Source organism: Cupressus sempervirens, chromosome 10 (assembly GCF_028749045.1).
Source record: "Cupressus sempervirens isolate cs-2001-9-10 chromosome 10, ASM2874904v1, whole genome shotgun sequence".
Lineage (NCBI taxonomy): Eukaryota > Viridiplantae > Streptophyta > Pinopsida > Cupressales > Cupressaceae > Cupressus > Cupressus sempervirens.
The window spans coordinates 864,016,080-864,038,951 of NC_143127.1; the positions used below are offsets into that span (position 1 = coordinate 864,016,080).

At 36.7% G+C, this 22,872-nt stretch overlaps 1 protein-coding gene across 1 annotated transcript; it reads left to right on the forward strand.

The window, feature by feature from the left end:
• Positions 1–387: 387 nt before the first annotated feature.
• LOC149536751 (DExH-box ATP-dependent RNA helicase DExH12-like) lies at positions 388–22,575 on the forward strand. Its single transcript, XM_089803323.1, has 3 exons — positions 388–3,626; positions 3,758–4,147; positions 19,120–22,575. Exons 1-3 carry the CDS (start codon positions 681–683, stop codon positions 22,303–22,305), a joined length of 6,522 nt encoding a protein of 2,173 aa, XP_089659449.1. The 5' UTR covers positions 388–680; the 3' UTR covers positions 22,306–22,575.
• Positions 22,576–22,872: the final 297 nt, after the last annotated feature.

Sequence of the window (22,872 nt, forward strand, 5' to 3'; positions counted from 1 at the left end):
ATTAGAAATTAATAAATAATACAATTATATGCTAATATCCAATTGGTTTACATTTAAGATTTGTTATTACTAAAGATTGTTATGAAAGTAAAAAAAAAATAAAAATAGTTCAAGTCCAATCTCTATAGTCCATATAGAAGAGAGATTACTTGAAGTAGTCTAAGATTAAGAATGTCCTCATTAGGGTCTTTCAAAATATTATAATTTTATATAACTTAAAAATAAATACAATTAAAAATTAACTTTAATTTTTTTAATATAATTTTATAAATAAAAATAATTGAAAAAACACACGTTAATATTTTTCGTACAGATTTCTTTCCAAATTAAATACATAATACACATTTTTAAAAAAGAAGTAAATGATATCAAAACGAAGTTAACACATCTGCACAAACCATCAGATTACAAGGCTAAAAATACATAATCGAAGGCTCTATCCTGCTTAGAAATATCAAACAAAATGGGCAACGCTGTAATTATTTGCCGACGAGCTGGAACCGGCTAGAAAATCCCTGGTTTTTCAAAATATCTGCTCTGTTGGAACAAGGCGCTCTGTTCTTGAGACGGTACTAACTCCGAGCAACTCATTAGGAACGTTATGGAGATCTCTGCCAGGAAAGCTTAAACAGGTCAGTTTCGTATTGTTTTTATTTGGATTTTGACAAGTAACAGAAGAAATGGCACATCTAGGGGGAGGTGCCGAAGCCCATGCGCGTTTTAAGCAGTATGAGTACAGGGCGAATTCCAGTTTGGTTTTAACTACGGATTCCCGGCCCCGTGATACTCACGAGCCTACAGGAGAGCCTGAGACCCTGTGGGGAAAGATCGACCCGAAGAATTTTGGTGATAGGGTTTACCATGGGAAACCCCCTGAACTGGAGGAAAGGATTAAGAAGGCTAAGAAGAAGAAGGAGAGAGAAAAACCTGCCTTGGATGCGGCCGTACCCAAGAGGGATACCAAGAGAAGGCGAGTCCAGGAAGAGAGTGTTTTGTCTATTGCTGATGATGGTATTTACAGACCTAAGACCAAGGAGACCAGAGCTGCTTATGAGGCACTTCTCAGTACTATACAACAGCAGTTCGGTGACCAACCACAGGACATCTTGAGAGGTGCTGCCGATGAAGTGTTGGCTGTTCTGAAGAACGACAAGATTAAGGACCTTGATAAGAAGAAGGAGATTGAGAAACTTCTCAATTCATTGTCATCTCAGCATTTTGCACAGCTTGTTTCCATCGGTAAGCTCATTACTGATTACCAGGATGCTGGGGAAACAGGGACAGGTGTGGGATCAGCTGCTGGGGAAGCCCTTGATGATGATATTGGTGTTGCTGTTGAGTTTGAGGAGGAGGAAGAGGACGAGGAGAGCGATTTGGACCAAGTGCAGGAAGATAGTGAGGCTGAGGATGATGATGATGGGCAGGATGCAAGTAAGTCGGAAGCTATGCAAATGGGTGGTATTGATGACGATGACATGGAAGAAGCAGACGAAGGATTAAATGTTCAGGACATAGATGCTTATTGGCTTCAACGCAAAATTTCTCAGGCTTTTGGTGTAATTGACCCTCAACATAGCCAGAAACTTGCTGAAGATGTCTTCAAGAAACTGGCAGAGGGTGATGTTCTGGACGTGGAGAACAAGCTGGTGATGCTTTTAGATTACGAGAAATTTGATCTTATCAAATTGCTTTTGCGGAACAGGCTCAAGATTGTTTGGTGTACACGGCTGGCCAGGGCAGAGGATCAGAAAGAAAGGAAGAAGATAGAAGACGAAATGATGGGAGAGCCTGCTCTTGCTGCTATCCTTGAACAGTTGCATGCTACAAGGGCCACCGCCAAGGAGCGGCAGAAGAATCTAGAACGGAGCATCCGCGAGGAAGCGAGGAAATTAAGAGATGAGGGCGTGGATGGAGAGAGTACAAGGGGACAACGGGTAGATAGAGAAATGGAGAATAGTTGGTTGAAAGGTCAGCGTCAGATGCTGGATCTTGATAGCATATCATTCCATCAAGGAGGGCTGCTGATGGCAAACAAGCGGTGCGAGCTACCTCCAGGTTCCCTGAGGATAACAAAGAAAGGTTACGAGGAAGTTCATGTCCCTCCTTTGAAGGCAAAACCCCTTGCAGAAGGGGAAGAACTTGTCAAGATATCGGACATCCCAGATTGGGCGGAGCCTGCATTCAGGGGAATGAAGCAACTGAACAGGGTGCAGAGCAAAGTTTATGAAACCGCAATGTTTACTGCTGAGAATTTGCTGTTGTGTGCACCCACAGGCGCTGGTAAGACTAATGTGGCATTGTTAACCATACTTCAACAAATTGCTCTCAATAGGAATGTTGATGGTTCCATTGATTTGAATAAGTTCAAGATTGTTTATGTGGCACCCATGAAAGCATTAGTTGCAGAGCTAGTTGGTAACTTGTCTCACCGGTTACAGTCTTATGGGATTTCTGTTAGGGAACTTTCTGGAGATCAAACAATGTCTCGTCAACAAATAGAGGAAACCCAGATAATTGTCACCACTCCTGAAAAGTGGGATATTATTACCCGAAAGTCTGGGGATAGAACTTACACTCAGCTAGTGAAGCTTCTGATCATCGACGAGATTCATCTTTTACATGACAATAGAGGGCCTGTGCTGGAAAGTATTGTGGCCCGGACAGTTAGGCAAATTGAGACTACCCAGGAAATGATACGGTTGGTGGGGCTGTCTGCAACATTGCCAAACTATGAGGATGTTGCCTTGTTACTAAGAGTTGACAAGTCAAAAGGGTTGTTCTATTTTGATAATAGTTACAGACCTTGTCCACTTGCTCAGCAATATATCGGTATTACAGTTAAGAAACCACTCCAGAGGTTTCAACTTATGAATGATGTGTGTTATGAAAAGGTGATGGCAGCTTCCGGCAAGCATCAAGTTTTGATCTTTGTACATTCCAGGAAAGAAACATCAAAAACAGCTAGAGCCATACGAGATACAGCACTTGCCAATGATACTCTTGGACGGTTTCTCAAAGAAGATAGTGCCAGCCGAGAAATTCTTCAAACGGAGACTGATAGAGTAAAAAGCAGTGACCTGAGAGACCTTTTGCCTTATGGATTTGCAATACATCATGCAGGGATGGCGAGGGCAGATCGAACTCTGGTAGAAGAGCTTTTTGCCGATAGGCATATACAGGTTTTGGTATCAACTGCCACACTTGCATGGGGAGTAAATCTCCCTGCACATACTGTTATTATAAAAGGAACTCAAATTTACAATCCTGAGAAAGGTATGTGGACTGAGCTCAGTCCCTTAGATGTTATGCAGATGCTTGGTCGAGCTGGAAGGCCACAGTATGATTCCCATGGTGAAGGAATAATATTAACAGGTCACAGTGAGCTGCAATATTATCTGTCCCTTATGAATCAGCAGTTACCAATTGAGAGCCAATTTATCTCAAAATTAGCAGATCATTTAAATGCAGAAATTGTTCTAGGTACAGTTCAAAATGCAAGGGAGGCATGCACATGGTTGGGATACACTTATCTTTACATTCGCATGCTTCGAAATCCAGTTCTATATGGTCTGTCTGCTGATGCTTTAGATAAAGACAATACCTTAGAAGAAAGAAGGGCAGACTTGGTAAGCATAATGGTGGTTTTTGATTTTTGAGAGTAATTTTTGCTATAATATTGTTAGACACATAGGACTGCTCATTTTACTTCAATGATATTTTTTAGTGCTTCTGATAATTGAACTATTTATGTTAACAGATACATTCGGCTGCAACTATCTTGGACAAAAATAATTTAGTGAAATATGATCGGAAAAGTGGATATTTCCAGGTTACTGATCTTGGACGGATAGCCAGTTATTATTACATAACTCATGGGACAATTGCTACTTATAATGAGCACTTGAAGCCAACAATGGGTGATATTGAGCTATGCCGATTGTTTTCTTTAAGTGAAGAGTTTAAATACGTGACTGTAAGAGAAGAAGAGAAGATGGAACTTGCAAAGCTCTTAGATCGTGTTCCTATTCCAGTGAAGGAGAGTTTGGAAGAGCCAAGCGCGAAGATAAATGTTTTGCTCCAGGCTTACATTTCACAGCTTAAGCTCGAAGGTCTTTCCCTCACATCTGATATGGTGTTTATTACTCAGGTACGTATTCATATTGACAACCTATGAAGCACGAATCATAACTATTTCTAGTTACACTATGAGTGGGTATTCTGAGTTTTGTATGCTTTGTAATGCAACTTACTAGTGTAGCTATAATTAGAAAAATCTATGTAAAGGATGTTGAGAGATATCAATATGAAGAATTTCGTAGAAGATAATATATATCAATTTGATAACAAATGATAGAAACATAATCCCTAACAAGAGTTTCACCAAATAGAAAATGAAACTATATTTTGATACAAATTTGATTGTTATTAGATACTTGTTATTAGATACATTATATATTTCAATATCAACTATGTATACATGGAAGTTACTATTGTTAAGATATGATAGCGTTGGTCAGATACTGATTGTGGCAACTGTGCATGCATGTATTTGTTGTGCCATCACAAGCGACTATCCTTCTGATTATCTGAAACTATCATATCAAACTGAGTATGCAAATCTGTACATTCAGATTGTACCTCTCTTGGAGATGGCGCAATACTTCCTTGCATATTGATCCTGTATTGGATCAAGTTTATGATCCCTCATCCTATGTAAACCAGAGGTCTCAATAAGACTTGTTTACAAAGTAATCATGCCCGATTAGGAACGGGTCTTTTGGAGTGTTAATTATGTCACTTCATGCTCCGTCATCAATTGACACATAGTGAACAGTCAAGTCCATTCATTATGTGGCTCTTAGTATGAATACTTTTATGGATCGAATCCAAGAGACAAAGCATTGAAATCAATAAATGTTCTGCCTCTTGGAGATCGAATACCACTAGTTCTATTTTAGACTTGTGAATTTAGATTCAGTTATTTTGAATACTGATTTAGCATTTTAACATGGAATCAGAGCCATGTTCCTTTTAATATAGCTTTACTGCTAAGGGTCTGTTTGGTTTGTGGATTTGAGTAGGAATTGGAATTCGGAAACCTAAAAAATTCCTAATCCACTGTATGGGCCTACAAAATAAGAATTGGAATTCGGGGAAATGTGGATTCGGTATCCCCATTTGACCCCCAAAACAGGAATTCCGTCTCCCCTCAAAATACTTTTTTATTTGGAATTCCCGTTTTAATTCCCCTTTTTTGAAAATGAGGATTTCAACTAGAGTGAAATTTAATCTAGTTTGACATCCGGATGCCCATTTGGGAGCACCCATTTTTGCACATATTTTTGAAAGATAATTGAGTTGTAACCGAGAGAGCGAGGTGTTTCAAGAAATGATACCCTCTGCATCTACTTCGGGCACCCTTTGAATGCCATTTTGTAAAAATTAGCAGGCATGGCTTGAAGAAATTAGAAAGATTATTGCAAAAATTTGTACGAATTCAATTTTTTAAAATTGGGGGAAAATTTTCAGCTATTGTTTTTTTTTGATTGGTAAACAACCGAAGTCTTTATATTAAATTTAGATGTTAAAAAGACAATTACAATGTTCTCGTTCAAACGGGCACTGGTAGGAAAGAACGAAGTAAGAAAACCTCCAGTCTTGCCCGGGACCGAGGTCCTAAATTATACATAGTTTAAAAGGGGCATTCCCCAATATATTCCTAATTAATGAGATCTTACATTGTCCAATTATTAGATCTAGTATTGACGGTACTAATTTCCTTTGCATTATTCAGCTTGTCTTCCAAATTCAGACTTATGATGCTATTCGCGACTGCTTATACCTCTTGAGATAATCTTTCTACTAACGTGCATATCAAAGACGCCTTTCTTTCCACAAGTATTAGTAGTATTAGACCAACAAGAATAAATGAAGAGATTCAACAAGATTGGATAGAACCTTTTTTATAACAAATTTAACACTTTTCTCTTTATCATGAGTTGGTAGACTACCATCTTATTTATCAATTTTTTATTGTTCGTGTCCTTTTAATGTTTATACGCACTTGTAGTGTCCGGATTAGTAAATAATCCATGCATGTTATAATGTACTATATTGGGAAAGATTGGGAGTGATAGACATTTTCCATTAAATTATTTTATTGCCTTTTTTCTATTGCTTACTATAGACGGTTGATTTATTTCTTTATTTGTTTCTATCACATTTTGAACTTAATTTAAATCTGAGTGTTCCTACATGAATTGTAGTGTGTGGAATGTAAGCTTGTAGATTGATATTACCAATTTCTGAAGTTACTACCAAGATTCTGACATTATTCATACATTTATAGTAAGACCGAGTTGTAGAGCCTAAAATTATCATACATATATTGCAAAAACTAAAAGAACAAATTTTCAAGGATTGGATCTAGGTATAAGGAAACTTATAGGATATGTTCCCTTGTAGCCTTACTGAATTCCTTTCATATTTGAAAGTACTATTGTCTTAACTTTTTTAATTTTAAATTCAAAAACCTTTATTATTATTATTTTTTTAAAATTATATTTTAAATCTGTCAACGTCTTGATTCATCTCTAAATTTTCCTCCATCTACCCCCTTTGTTTGCTACAAGAAGACAATGCTTTCAAGTTTAAACATGTTGATATATATATATATATATATATATATATATATATATATATATATATATATATATATATATATGGCTTTTTATGTATTTATATACATATATAGGAATGTATGCATATATGTTTAAAATTATGAAGATATTATATTTGTTTGTATCCTTATTATCTAAATTATCCATCAAGGCTAATTTAGCTAATAAGATTAAGAGTTACATTATCCAGTTTTGATTAAGCTGACTATTCATTTCCAATTAATTTACTAATAATTATAGATTAAAATATTTTCACCATCAACACCCTTATTTGCTAACTAATCTGCCTCTTTATTACCTTTTCGGAAAATATGCTGAATCTAAATATCTTCGAAGAGGTCCAGGAGATTTAGAACTTCTTCCAATTTAGAATTTAAAACCCAATTTGGTGTCTCCATTTTCCTAATGGCATTTAAGGACAATCTGCAAATCTTTTTCAATAATAAGTTTAGATATACTTAGATCTCGACAAATTTGGATACCTTCTTGAAGGGCTTCTAATTCAGCGAGCTTGTTAGTGGTTGACCCTATAGATTTAGCCCTTTTAGCGATCCAATTGCTAGAATCGTTGTTAATGATACATCTTATTCCGGTAGTACCAGGATTGCATCTTGAGGCTCCATCAAAATTTAATTTGGTCCATCCACTTGGAGGTGGAATCCAACTACATTTGTTCCTTGCCTCTTTATTCTTTTTATTATACATAAGCGGGGGGTTAATTAGGTTTTCCCAACTTTTTTTTATTAGACCATCCCATTCTGAAAATGATCCTTCCTTTTTCGGTATTTTCCTAAGGTGAGAGTTTAAGGTTTCAACAATACATGCCTCGATTTTATTAGTAATCTCACATACCGTCATATCTTGATCGTGGAATATTCTTTTGTTCCTTTCTTTCCATACTTCCCAAATAAGGACAGATGGACAAATATTCCAAAGTTTACCATAGATACATCTACTATTATCAGTTGGCCAACCCCTAAGTAGATCGTCCAGAAATTCTGGCAAGGGTGCGGTCTCATCCAGCATATGTTGGAGCCATTCCCAACAATATTGTGTATATGAACACTTATATAATAGATGATCAATATCTTCACTGTCATTCTTACATAGCACACATCTTGAAGGTCCCTCAATGCCCATCTTTCTCAATTTGTCAGCTGTTAGAATCCTATTATGAGAGGCAGTCCATAGAAAGAAGCCTACCTTTGGCAGGCAAGAGGAATCCCAACAAAGTCTTAGAGGAGTATTAACTTCTTCCCATCTTTGGGAATGAGTGATTACTCTATCCATTTTTTACGTTATACCTGCCATCTTTTGATGCTGCCCATACGAGTTTGTCATTTCTCACTAATTGCTTTATTTTCCTTTTATGAATGATGTTTTCATACACCTTTTTTACCGTTGTTTCCATGCCAATATTATCCAAGGTTTTCCATTCCCAACTTATATTGCCATTAATATCTTTTTTGATTTTATAATTGCTAACCTTACACCCATAGAGTTTGACTAATTGGTCTTCAAGACTAGCTAAGATACCCATTTTATCTAATGGGGGGAGACCATTCCATGAGTCCTCCCAGAATAGAGCTTCATCACCATTACCAACATCCCAAGTGAGATATTTACTAATTAGGGCTCTGCTTTGAACTATAAAATTCCAGCTCTTGGATCCTGTAGGAACGATCCGCATTCTAAACAAGGAGTAAGGATCGGTTGCATTTAGGTATTTGTTATACAAAATTTTTGCCCATTTTTGATTTCTTTATATGAATAGTCTCCATGTCAGTTTGGCCCCAAATGCTTCATTTTGCCAACTTAAGTTTTTGATACCAAGACCTCCTAATTCCTTTGGTTTACATAATTTCTCTCATTTTATAAGGGTCAGTTTTTTTGGATCTTCAATGTCATTCCAAAAGAAGCTTTTGAGTTTTGCCTCAATCTTCTTATTAAGAGTTTTAGATAGAGGTAAACAAGAAAGATGGTAGGTTGGAAGGGCTTATAAGACTGGTTTGATTTTTATCACTTTATTGGATTTTGCTAGCCATTTATCTTTCCAACCTTCTATCTTCTTATCCATTCTATCAAGTATATTATGCCATCCCTTGTTAGTTTTACTACCTTTTTCTAACTCTATTCCCTAGTATTTACATGGGATTGTTCCTCTTTTATATCCCAAAATATTACAAATCCGTTTTTTCTCTTTCAGGTTTAGTGTAAATGAATAAAATTTCTAATTTTTCAGCATTCACTCTTTGCCCTGAAGCTTCCATAAATTGTTGAATGATTGACTTGAAGTTTAGGGCCTCCTTTATTGAACTTTCTCCTGATAGAATAGTATCATTTGCATATTGTTGATGTGTTATATTAGGAACATTCTCAGTTACTGTAATTTCACTAATTTTACCGTCAGAGTGGGCTTTAGAAATTGCTCTACCGAAGGTTACTGCCATGATGATGTATAGGAACGGAGATAGGGGATCTCCTTGTCTTATACCTCTTGATGTGTCAAAGAAGCCTTCAGGAGTTCCATTAATAAGAACTGAAATTTTATTTGTTGAGATGCATTAGTATATGAGGTTAATCCATTGGTGCGAGAATCTGAAGGCTTCTAATGTTTTGCATAGAAACCTCCAATCAACCATGTCATATGCTTTCTGAATATCCAGTTTCATGAACATGCTTGCCATTTTATTCTTATTGGCTGTGGGTAATGTTTCTTGTATAATGAGTATCCCATCTATAATTGATCTTCTTGGTACAAAACTGGTTTGTTCTTCTGATATAATCTTATGGAGAACCGGTTTCATTTGATTTGTTAAAATTTTGGATATGATTTTATAAGTGGTGTTGCTCATAAGAGAATGGTGGAATCAAGGCAAGTTTAAAGGCTCTAAAATGTACATATTTGTATCTAAGATGAAAATGATTAAAGTAAATATACTTAAGTGGAATAAAGAACAATTCAACAACATATTTGAAGAAAAAATAGATATCGAAGAAAGCCTAAAAAAATTAAATGCAAAAGTAATTAAAAAAGGTATGAATAACGAGACCTTTTTTTTAGAAAAGAACTACTCGCCAAGCAGGAAAACATTCTAGCAAAGGAAGAACTCTTTTGGAAGCAAAAATCAAGAGAAAGATGGCTAGAAAAAGGAGACCGTAATACAAAATATTTTCATAATAGCACTATGTACAACAAAGCTAAAAGCAAAATTATAAAAATTAAAGATGCGCCAAGCTCTATCATTGAAAATCCTGAGAATATAGCAAAGATTTTTGTAGATCATTTCAATATACTATTAAATAATTTTGATAGTTTGAATATGATAGCGCAAGCAAAAATGCTTGAAAACATACCAAAAGTGGTGTTTATAGAAGAAAATAAAGCATTAAATTCACCCATATCATTGGAAGAAGTCAGCTCTGTGCTATTCAACATGAATCCTGATAGTTCCCCAGGTCCAGATGGATTCCATGCTTTCTTTTTCCAAAAATGTTGGGATATTAGTGGAATTGATCTTTGGAAAGCCATTGAAGCATCAAGAAATCGTGGATCATTACTTTCAGAAATCAATAATACCTTTCTCACCTTGATACCCAAAAAAGATGATCCTGAACATAGTTCCAAAAATCACGGCGATTCATGCGATTCACGCGATTCTGCGATTCGATTCAAGCCAAACGATTTTTTGTGAATCGGTGAATCGAATCAGCGATAAAGGGTTTATGAAATAAGTTACTCACTAAATTTCAAGGGTTTTTCAAATTTTCCGATTCATGGCCGATTCGATTCCGATTCATGGCCGATTCACGATTTGATTCGGCCTTGCCGATTTCGATCCGATTCCGATTCTTGAATACCATGGTTCGCAAATATCAACTCAATGATTCGAGCTTCTGAAGACGTCTTCCAAGCCATACATTTCAAATAGTGGTCATTGTCATTTAAGTTTAATTTTGTTGAGGTTAATTAACCTCACCCAAATCACGTATTTGGGAGGTAGTTACTAACCACAGAGGGGTAGTTATTAACCACTATGTCTATATGAGGGCTCTTTTGGGCTTTGTAAAGGGGGACTTTTTGGTTTTAATTTTTTAAAAATAAGGGAACACTATGCTGAAATTTTGATCAAGAGATAAATTTTGGAAAGTATGTACACTTTTTATCTCTGAAATCGAAAAATCTCTATTGTCTTCTTGGTGCAAGGAAACGAAATGAGATGTGCTTTTGGTTTTTTATTCTAAAATCAAAATTGTTGCATGTTGTAGTAGACATTCTCATGGTACTGTGCGAGTGTTTATGAATAATGAATGTGCTTGGTAATACTGGTTGCTTTTGAGCGTAGTTCTCGATCACCTTTGTTATCATTCTTGTTTACCCAAGAAGGTTGTGAGGGCGTGTGGTGCATTCGTCCTGAACGGCTTTCTCTTGATCTTTGAAGTTTTAGATTCTTTATTTGAAAATCTTTTAAAAATTATATCATATGAGGGAGCTACCCCTCTAAACGCAGAGGAAGGCCGCATACCAAGGGCCTATCCAACTGTTGTGAACGGTTTGCCACACACTCCATTGGGCAAATTCTACTGTGACAAATCTATTTACCAACATGTTTCCAATTATTCTAGAAAATCATTACAAGGACACTAATAGAAATCTGAGTTTCTTTTAAATAATGAAGGCTTTTGTAATAATTCAGAAGAAGGGAATAATATAATTAACTTGGATACGAGTCTTCGCATTCTGAAGTCCAAGTGGGTAGGGGTCTTTGGATTCTGAAGTCCAATTAGGCAGGGATTGCATTGCTCAGTCAGAAATCGGTAAGCAATTATCTTGGCATGACCACTTGCTTGTGTTCAACATTGGGAAGATCCAAGCTTGTTCTTGTGAGAAGCTCAAGCACAGGTCCAGACTACAGGAATGATTCTTTATCTGTGACTAGGACGATAGATGGTCCTTAGAGAGGTGTTTACAATAGTTCACATCAAACATTTCATGAAGAGCAATTATTTTCCGATATTGGTTATATTTGCATGTAACTATTATTTCTGTCCGAGGTTAATCCTAACAAGTGGTATTAGAGCCAGACGATCGTCTTTTTTTTTTTTTTTCAAGTTAGATCGTCGTCTTTTTTTTTTAATAGCAATCCTCTGTAGGAAAGTCTCATGGTTGAGTGGGAGCGATGGCAGACGAGGGTAAGTTGAGGGTTAACAAGTTTAATGGGCAGAACTTTCAGTTATGGAAGATGCAAATGGAGGATTATCTCTATCAGGAGGATTTATGGAAGCCGTTGGAAGAAAAAATTAGAAATCAGGGAACTATGACAAATGAGGAATGAGAGATTTTAGACATAAAGGCACTTAGAAGCATTCGATTATGCTTGGCACCATCAGTGACATTTAACATTACAAAAATGAAGACGACAAAAGAGTTGATGGAAACCCTAGCGAAATTGTATGAAAAGCCCTCCGTTTCAAATAAGTTATTTTTTATGAAACGCTTATTTAATTTGAAAATGGTAGAAGGTGGATCTGTTGCAGATCATTTAAATGAGTTTAACATTGTTACCGGTTAGTTATCTTCTGTGGGTATTGATTTTGATGAAGAAATTAGGGCTCTCTTGATTTTGCGTTCTTTGCTTGAAAGTTGGAATGGCTTGGTAATGGCTGTGAGTAATTCTGTTTCTGGATCTAATACCCTAAAATATGATGATGTGATTGGTGTTATTTTGAATGAGGAAACTTGTAGGAAAACCTAAAGTTGATCTACATCAGGAAGTGCTTTGAACGCACAAAGTAGAGGCAGAACGACTAAGAGGAAATAATTTCAGAAATCGTGGGAAATCAAGAGGAAAGTCAAAGGGGAAGAGGTTCAATCCAGAGGACCGAGAGATTGCTGGTACTGTGGTAAAACAGGGCATGAGAAGAAAGATTGCTAAACTCGAAAGACCAATGAAGGTGATAAACCAGAAGGGAACAATGAGGCAAATGTGGTAAGTAACAAATCTGAAGAGGATGCTTTGCTTCTGTCTTTAGAAAGTGTTGATGATTCATGGGTTTTAGAGTTCGGTGTTTCATTTCATGCTACACCTCATAGAGGTTATTTTATCGATTATGTCCAAGGGGATTTTGGGCTTGTTTATTTTTGGGATAATGAACCTTATCAGATTGTTGGAAAGAGAAAAATTAAGATTAAGTTGTAAAATGAGAATCATTGGCTACTACATGAGGTAAGACATGTTCCAAGGTTGAGTAGGAATTTAATTTCAGTAGGGCAACTTGGTGATGAAAGTTGTGTAGTTTCTTTTAATGATAAAAATTGGAAGGTTTCAAAAGGTTACCTTGTAGTAGCAAAAGGTGTGAAAGTAGGCACCTTATATCTTTTTACAGGTCATATTGTTCCTTCTACTTTGATTGTTTCAGAGAAAAATGAATGTTTAGGAACAATTGCTGTAGTTTAGCAGGGAGAACAAATAGCTGCTGTAGATTCTGATACAGCGTTGTGTCACAACAGACTTGGGCACATGAGTGAGAAAGGTATGAAAGTACTTCATTTAAAGCAAGTTTTACCAGGTCGAAATGTGTCAATATGGATTTCTGTGAAAGTTGTGTGTACGGAAAACAAAAGAGAGTGAGTTTTGTGAAGACTGGGAAGAAAAATAAAAGTGAGAAATTAGAGCTTGTACATACAAATGTATGGGGACTAGCTTAGGTATTTTCCCTTGGTGACTCTTATTATTATGTTACATTTATTGATGATGCAACTAGAAAAGTATGGCTTTATTTCCTTAGACAAAAATCTGATGTATTTTAAACTTTTAAGATATGGAAATGCTTGGTTGAAAATGAGACTGGTAAGACATTAAAATGTCTCAGATCTGATAATGGTGGTGAGTATTGCAGTCATGAATTTGAAGATTATTGCTCCACTAATGGTATTCGTAGACAGAAAACTATTCCAAAGACTCCACAGGAAAATGGAGTGGTTGAACACATGAACAAGACAATAATGGAGCGTGCAAGAAGCATGAGGTTGCATGTAGGGTTTCCCTTAAGCATGTGGGCAGAGGCTATCAATATTGTTGTATATTTGATTAATAGAGGTCTCTCTACTCCTTTGGGTTGTGGTATTCCAGAGGAAGCATGGACTGGTAAGAAGGTGAGTTATTCTTTTCTCAAAACCTTCGGTTGTGAAGCATTTGCTCACATAGATTCTGAAAATAGAATCAAGCTGGAAGCTAAGTCAAAGAAATGTGTATTTGTTGGATATGACATTAATGAATTTGGTTATAGGCTTTGGGATTTTGAAAATCATAAAATTGTAAGAAGTAGAGATGTCATATTCAATGAGAAAGTGTTGTACAAAGATCTATTGCAGCAACATGAGAAGAAAAAAGATGATTATGTAGTGTTGGATGATACTCCATAAGTTGATGTTCCAACAATTCCTCATGATTTGCAACAACCGCAACAACAACTACCACACACCCCAGTGAATGTTAGACGGTCAACAAGGCTAAGTAGACCTCTAGAAAGATTTTCTCCTTATTTGTATTCTATTTTATTTACTGATGCTGGTGAACTTGAATGTTATGATGAAGCTGTGCAGGTGGATAAAAAGAGTCAGTGGGAGTTTGCAATGAAAGAAGAAATGGACTCTTCGCTGAAAAATAAGACATGAGGTTTATGCAAATTTTTTGCAGGTAAAAAGGTTTTACAAAATAAATGAGTTTACAGGTTAAAAGGAGAGGATGGAGGTAAGAAAAGATTTAAAGCCAGGTTAGTTGTAAAAGGATTTGCACAGAAAAAAGGCATTGATTTTGATGAGATATTCTCGGCTGTTGTTAAAATGACTTCTATTCGCATTGTTTTAAGTATTGTGGCTATTGAAGATTTGCATTTGGAGCAGCTTGATGTTAAAACAACCTTCCTTCATGGTGATTTGGATGAAGAAATATATAGGGCATAGCCACAAGGATTTGAGGTCAAAGGTAAGGAGAACTTAGTGTGCAGATTGAAGAAAAAATTATATGGCTTGAAGCAAGCACCTCGACAATGGTATCTAAAATTTGACAGGTTTATGCATGAGCATGGATACAGTAGGTGTCATTCAGATTATTGTGTTTATTTTAAAAGGTTGGATGATGACAGCTACATTATTTTATATTTATATGTTGATGATATGCTTGTAGCTGGGTCTAACATGGATCACATTAAGGGGCTGAAATGCCAGTTAACACATGCATTTGCTATGAAGGATTTAGGGGCAGCAAAACAAATCCTTGGTATGAAGATTTGCAGAGATAGGAAGAACAAGAAATTGACATTTTTTCAGGTTGATTATATTGCTAAGGTGTTGCAACGTTTCTCTATGGAAAATGCTAAAACTGTCAATGCACCTTTACCTGGTCATTTGAAGTTGACTAAGGAGATGTGTCCCAAGACACAAGACGAGAAGGATAAGATGTCCAAGGTACTTTATGCTTCAGCGGTAGGAAGCTTGATGCATGCTATGGTATGTACGAGGCCAGATATTGCACATGTAGTGGGAGTCGTTAGCAAGTATATGAGTCATCTAGGAATTGAGCATTGGAATGCAGTCAAATGGATTCTCAGATATTTGAGAGGAACATCTAGTAAGTGTTTACACTTTGGGGATCTCCTACCGATTTACAGGGATATGTTGACTTCGATTTGGCAGGGGATATTAATACCAGGCGGAGTACTACAAATTATGTATTTACTGTTGGTGGTGCAGTCGTGAGCTGGGTCTCTAGGTTACAGAAGGTTAATGCTTTATCGACTATAGAGGTAGAGTATGTTGCTGCTACAGAGGCAGCCGGAGATGATATGGCTTCAGTTCTTCATGGAAGAGTTTGGACATCCACAAAGGGATAACTATTTGTTCATAGATAGCTAGATTGCCATTCATCTTGCAAAGAATTTAGCTTTGCATTCAAAGACTAAGCACATATAGTTGCAGTACCATTTCATTCGGTCAGTTTTGGATGATGGACAGTTAAAACTAGAGAAGATATATACAAATGATAATCCAGCAGATATGTTTCCCAAGGTAGTCATAAGGGAGAAGCTGAACTCCTCTTCAGCTTCGGTTGGTCTTCTAGACTGAACAAAATAAAAGAACAACAGACTCCACGGTGGTTTGATATTCCAGTGGGAGTTACATGTTTAGCAGTGCTTTGATCAGTCTTCAAATGGGAGGTTATTGTTGTGGAGCCTGATTAGTCTCCAAGTGGGAGATTGTTGTGATGTGGAGCCTAATTAGATTTGGAGGTTTATTTGGTGTAGTTTTCTTCCCATATTATTTCTACGGGGGTTTGGGGGTAGCGCCCTTGCGGGGTCCTGGGGTAGTGCCCTAAGTGTGCTCCTTGTCATAGTATAGGATGGGGTTGAGGGGCAATGCTCCTGCGGGGGTTTTTAGGGGCAGCGCCCCTGAAGCCAAAAATGACCTTATATTGTAAAAGGTGTCGGCTACTATTTTTCTATTACCCTAGCCCTAATTTTGTAAGCGGCAAAAAACTTGTATAAAAGGCTTAGGGTTAGGGATTTTCATTATGTGTGTGATGCGAAAGTTGGTTCTTGCGGCGGTATTGAGCTGTAAGGGATTACAGGTTGTAATCACTAGATAATAATAATATTGGACTTGCTGTTGGTGGATGTAGCCTAGGGATTGGGTGAACCACGTTAAATCTTGGTGTCTTGTGTTCTCTTTTATGCGATCTATTATTTTCTGATATTGGTTATATTTGCATGTAACTGTTATTTTTGTCTGAGGTTAATCCTAACAGTTAGGTGATATCTAAACTAGTTCATACTTAGTTATCTTCCCTAGCTAAGAGGGAGTGTTAAGATATGATAGCGTCAGTTAGATATTGATTATGGCAGCTGTGCATGCTTGCCATTAATATCACAAGCGATTATCCTTCTGATTATCTAAAACTATCATATCAAACTGAGTAGGCAAATCTGTACATTCAGATTATACCTCTCTTGGAGATGGTGCAATACTTCCTTGCAAAATATCGATCTTGTATTGGATTAAGTTTATGATCCCTCATCCTATGTAAATCAGAGGTCACAATAAGACTTGTTTATTAAGTAATCATACCCGATCAGGAATGTGTCTTTTGGAGTGTTAATTATGCGACTTCATGCCTCTTCATTGAAAGACACATACTGAACAGTTGAAGTCCATTCATTATGTGGCTCTTAGTACAAATACTTATATGGATCGAATCTAAGAGACAAAGCATTGAAATCAATAAATGATCTGTGTCTTGGAGATCAAATACAACTAGTTCTGATTCGGACCTGTGAATTTATATTCAGTATTTTTCAATACTGATTTAACATTTTAACAACTATGATAGCTAATTTCCTTATCAATTATGTAATGGATAACCTTGAATATTTGAGAAGCCAACTCTTTATAACTTTTTAGTGAGCAAAACTAAATGTGGCCTAACATGAGTTTACGAATGTCACCATAACAAATATTTATATGGCAATTAATAACACAAATTTATGCCTTTCAGTATTTAAAATCTGTTATGATGCCATGAAGTACATTTTATTCTTGAACAGTTTGCCAAATAGTTTCATAGTTAGTATTGGTATTCGTATCTTAAAAAAAAGTAAGGTTACTACTGCAAACAGTTGCATATATTGAGATTTCACTTCCAGCCTTTAGCTATGACAAACGTTGAACAACTGAAGTAGTGTGCAAAACCTAAGCTTTTAAAATTAAACTTATTAAAAGCTTTCTGAGCAAGTTCAATATTACGACGACTATGAATAAGTAAGTGCTTGTGTATTAAACTAACAAACAACTATGACCATATATTTACTTTGTATATTATATATAGATAATTACATGTTAGATAAATAGTTGACACTTAACATCCTCTAAAGAAATGAAATGCATTCGATTTCAGTTGGTAACCAAATAAGGTCAGTAAGACTACAAGAAGAAACACAATGCCAAGAAATGGGGAGCCATTTGCAATTTTGACCATCGCAAAACAATTGGAACCATAGGAGATGCATCGATACAGGGCACTTTCAGTCATTCTCAGAATATAGAGCTGGATTAGAGACTTATTAAGATAGTGATTTTATATAACGTACAGATGTACAGATTAATCTGATTACACAAATGCTTGTCAAAAGACTTTGTAACTTAAGATAGTGATTGTATATGATTAAGAAGACTTCACAAATGCTTGATACAATCATAAAGAAATTGCTACTGTGGTTTCTCAAAAAAAACATGAAAATTGTGGATTACCATGGTTTGTGGTTCATAAGAAACCACTTTATAATTTAGGGGACAGCAAGAAAAAAAAATTACAAGCACTTGTCAGCAGATGAACATTTTCAATGAAAACCTTGTTATACTTTTACATTACATCATATTTCTTTGCAGTTTTTTATCTTTACACTGGCTCTTGTACTTTAAAGTCCAAAATGTGGAAGCATAGACTCGACTGTTTTATAGGATACCTCAAAGAAACGTAGTCTCATGGTATGCCATCATTGCATGATATTACAATTTTTTGGCTGAGCCTAAACATTGTACTCAATCTAGAAAATATGAATTGAATTGGCAATCTTCTTTGAAGTGATGCTGCAGTCACACAATCTCTCCAATAAGGTAGCAGTGCTAGTGACATCCACTATAAGTCCCCAGTCAGCCATTCAAATAATTTCTTTCAACTACCAGACATCATGTGACATCTTGCGGAATACCAAAAATGAGGAAAAGCATAGGAAAGATCCACAAAAACTGTTGAAAAGCTTACACTTTTGGCAGACCAAATCAGGAGCATATGTGAAAGGAATTCCATGATTGCTGGACCACTGTAGTTTCAATATTAAAATATTTAAAATCACAGCTGTCACAGGCGATACAAATCCCAAGTATATAATGTATAAAAGCTGAACAATTCACATTTGAAAAGTGGCAGAGATTTGGCATTTAAAGAGATCAGACAACTTTTCCAATACTGTCGGTTTCATTCGCATGCATGTCAATTTTACAGCACATGCGGCTGCTTACATGCATTTAACTGTCATCTTCCACCTCTATTTGATCGTATGCTTATCTTTCCATGCAGAATGTTATCCTCCTGATTTGGAAGTTCTTAACATGTAGCAAGAGTGTTTGTTTCTATACAGTTTACAATTTATTTATTTTCTTCTAAAATGAGAATACAATATGGATCCTGAAATAAATTCTCCTCCTTGAATTATCAAAGAAGAATTCCAACTAAAAATTGCTTCTAAATAATGATGAGTTCTATTTTAACACTCTGTTGGTACTAACAATTCAGCAATAGGTTGATAATATTTTATGGAAGCTGTCGGATGATGCATGCTGTGTAATCCTAAACATATTTTTTTCTTTGGTTATGTGTTGCAGAGTGCAGGCCGCCTCCTAAGAGCACTTTTTGAGATTGTCCTAAAAAGAGGATGGGCTCAGTTAACAGAGAAAGCACTTAATCTATGCAAGATGGTTGGAAAGCGTATGTGGAGTGTTCAAACTCCACTCCGGCAATTTAAAGGCATTCCAAATGACATCTTGACCAAAATTGAGAAGAAAGATTTAGCCTGGGATCGATATTATGATCTTTCTGCCCAGGAGATTGGAGAGCTCATTCGTTTTCCAAAGATGGGAAAAACTATTCATAAATTTGTTCACCAGTTTCCAAAGTTGGATCTTTCTGCTCATGTTCAACCAATAACACGTACAGTATTGAAGGTGGAACTGACAATCACTCCAGATTTTCAGTGGGATGAGAAAATTCATGGATATGTTGAACCTTTCTGGATTATAGTGGAAGACAATGATGGCGAATTTATACTTCATCATGAATATTTTATGTTGAAGATGCAGTATGTGGAGGATGATCATAACCTTAGCTTCACTGTCCCAATACATGAACCTCTTCCACCCCAGTATTTTATTCGTGTTGTATCTGACAAATGGCTAGGATCACAGACTGTTTTGCCAGTTTCATTTAGACATCTTATTCTGCCAGAGAAATATCCACCTCCAACTGAACTATTAGATTTGCAGCCACTTCCTGTATCTGCATTAAGAAATCCTTCATACGAAGCTCTGTATCAGCAGTTCAGGCACTTCAATCCTATTCAAACACAGGTATTTACAGTCCTATATAACTCAGATGATAATGTTTTGGTTGCAGCACCCACTGGAAGTGGTAAGACTATCTGTGCTGAGTTTGCTTTGCTACGACAGCATCAAAAAGGTGTAGACAATACATTTCGATCTGTTTACATTGCTCCTGCAGCTGCACTTGCAAAGGAAAAATATTGTGAATGGGAGCAAAAGTTTGGGAAAGGTCTGGGATGGAAAGTAGTTGAACTGACAGGTGAGACTGCGACTGATTTGAAGCTACTTGAGAAAGGTCAGATTGTTATAAGTACACCTGAGAAATGGGATTCACTGTCTCGCAGATGGAAACAACGTAAGCAAGTGCAGCAAGTCAGCTTATTTATTGTGGATGAACTTCATTTAATTGGTGGAGAGGGTGGTCCCATATTGGAAGTGATTGTTTCTAGAATGAGGTATATTTCAAGTCAAATTGAAAATCGTATTCGCATTGTTGCTCTTTCCACTTCACTTGCAAATGCTAAAGATCTTGGTGAGTGGATTGGAGCTACTGCACATGGCCTTTTTAATTTCCCCCCCGGTGTCCGTCCTGTACCATTAGAGATTCATATCCAGGGTGTTGATATAGCCAACTTTGAAGCTCGAATGCAGGCAATGACCAAGCCAACTTACACATCAATAATTCAGCATGCAAAAGGAGGCAAACCAGCTCTAGTGTTCGTGCCAACAAGAAAGCATGCCAGGCTTACTGCCCTTGATTTATTAACTTATTCAAATGCAGATGGTGGGGAAAGATCCCAGTTTCTTCAATTTACTGAAGAAGATTTGAAACCTTTCATTGCCAAAGTGAAAGAACCTACATTGAGCCATGCATTGTCTAATGGAATTGGGTATTTACATGAAGGTCTCACTTTGGTAGAACAGGAACTTGTAGCCCAGTTGTTCAGTGCAGGGGCAATTCAGGTGTGCGTTGCAAGCAGTTCAATGAGTTGGGGGTTGTCTTTGTCAGCACATTTGGTTGTTGTCATGGGTACACAGTATTATGATGGACGGGAAAACGCTCACACAGACTATCCTATAACTGATCTTCTCCAAATGATGGGGCGTGCCAGCAGACCTCTGCTTGATAATGCTGGAAAGTGTGTAATTTTATGCCATGCACCTCGTAAAGAATATTATAAAAAATTCTTATATGAGCCATTTCCTGTGGAGAGTCATCTAGATCACTTTCTCCATGATCATATCAATGCTGAAGTTGTCGTGGGTACTATTGAAAGTAAGCAGGATGCCGTAGACTATCTTACTTGGACATTCTTCTACCGAAGACTCACACAGAATCCAAATTACTATAATCTTCAGGGTGTCAGCCACAGGCATTTGTCAGACCACCTTTCTGAGCTTATAGAGAGCACGCTGAGTGATTTGGAGTCAAGCAAATGTGTTGCCATAGAAGATGATATGTATCTTTCTCCTTTGAACCTGGGGATGATAGCATCTTATTACTATATTAGTTATACCACCATTGAACTCTTCAGCTCATCCTTGTCTGCAAAGACAAAGCTAAAAGGGCTTCTTGAAATTCTTGCCTCTGCCTCAGAGTATTCACAGCTTCCCATACGGCCAGGTGAAGAAGAAACAATAAGAAAATTGATAAATCATCAAAAGTTTGCTATTGACAAACCAAAATATACTGATCCACATGTAAAGGCAAATGCATTGTTGCAAGCTCACTTTTCAAGGCATGTCATAGCTGGCAACCTAGCACTAGATCAGCGAGAAGTGCTTCTTTCTGCTAACCGGCTTCTTCAGGCTATGGTGGATGTTATTTCTAGTAATGGTTGGTTGAATCCAGCTCTTGCAACAATGGAATTGAGCCAAATGGTTACACAAGGTCTTTGGGACCGTGATTCTGTCCTGTTACAGCTTCCACATTTCACCAAGGAACTTGCTAAGAAGTGCCATGAAAATCCAGGGAAAAGCATTGAAACTGTTTTTGATTTAGTTGAGATGGAGGATGATGAAAGGCGTGAATTGCTACAGATGACAGATTCACAGCTGTTAGACATTGCTCGTTTTTGTAATCGCTTCCCAAACATTGATCTGGCATATGACATAGTTGACAGTGATGATGTGAGGGCTGGAGAGAATGTAACAGTGCAGGTCACTCTAGAAAGAGATCTTGAAGGTAGACAGGAGTTAGGTCCAGTTGATGCACCAAGGTATCCCAAAGCAAAGGAAGAAGGATGGTGGCTAGTAATTGGGGATTTAAAAAGCAATCAGCTGCTGGCCATTAAGAGGGTGTCGCTTCAGAGGAAGACTAAAGTCAAGCTTGAGTTTACTGCACCTTCAGAGCTTGGAGAGAAGACATATACACTGTATTTCATGTGCGATTCATACCTTGGGTGTGATCAAGAGTACACTTTCACAATCAATGTGAATGAAGCAGAAGAAGAAGAAAATGCAAAGGAATGAATGTTATTTACTGAGTACCACAGCTGTACAAATTTTTCATGAAGTTGACTCCCATTATATGCAAGATTGTGAGTCTGTACTTGTATTTAAAATTAAAAATTTTGGATACTAGCATCTATTTGGATTAGCTGTTTGAAATTCATTTCATAACTCGTAAATAGCATGGGGCCAATGCAAATTAACACCTGCTGCGAATACAAATTCTAGTACACAGCGAACTGAAATATGAATTAATGGTTGATTCAAGAATTCTATTTACCTATTTTTCAATATTTGCTTTTTGAGGAGTTTATACCATTTCTACGATACAGCTGTTTTAGGATATGCTGTCTGTTGAGAGCTTGCATCTCAGGAATTAAGCTATTTGTTTGTCAAGGTATATGATGTCTCTTTGCTTTTATTATTTTGGATTTTTTTAAATTTAATTAGCATTATCTTTCCTTTTTAGGTTACTTCCAGTCTTGGGTATCTTGCAATGGCATTTATTATTTTGGGGATTCATGTGGTATTTTCCTGGAAATGGAAGCCACCCAAAATGCATTTATTATCTGAAAACTGTCAAAATCT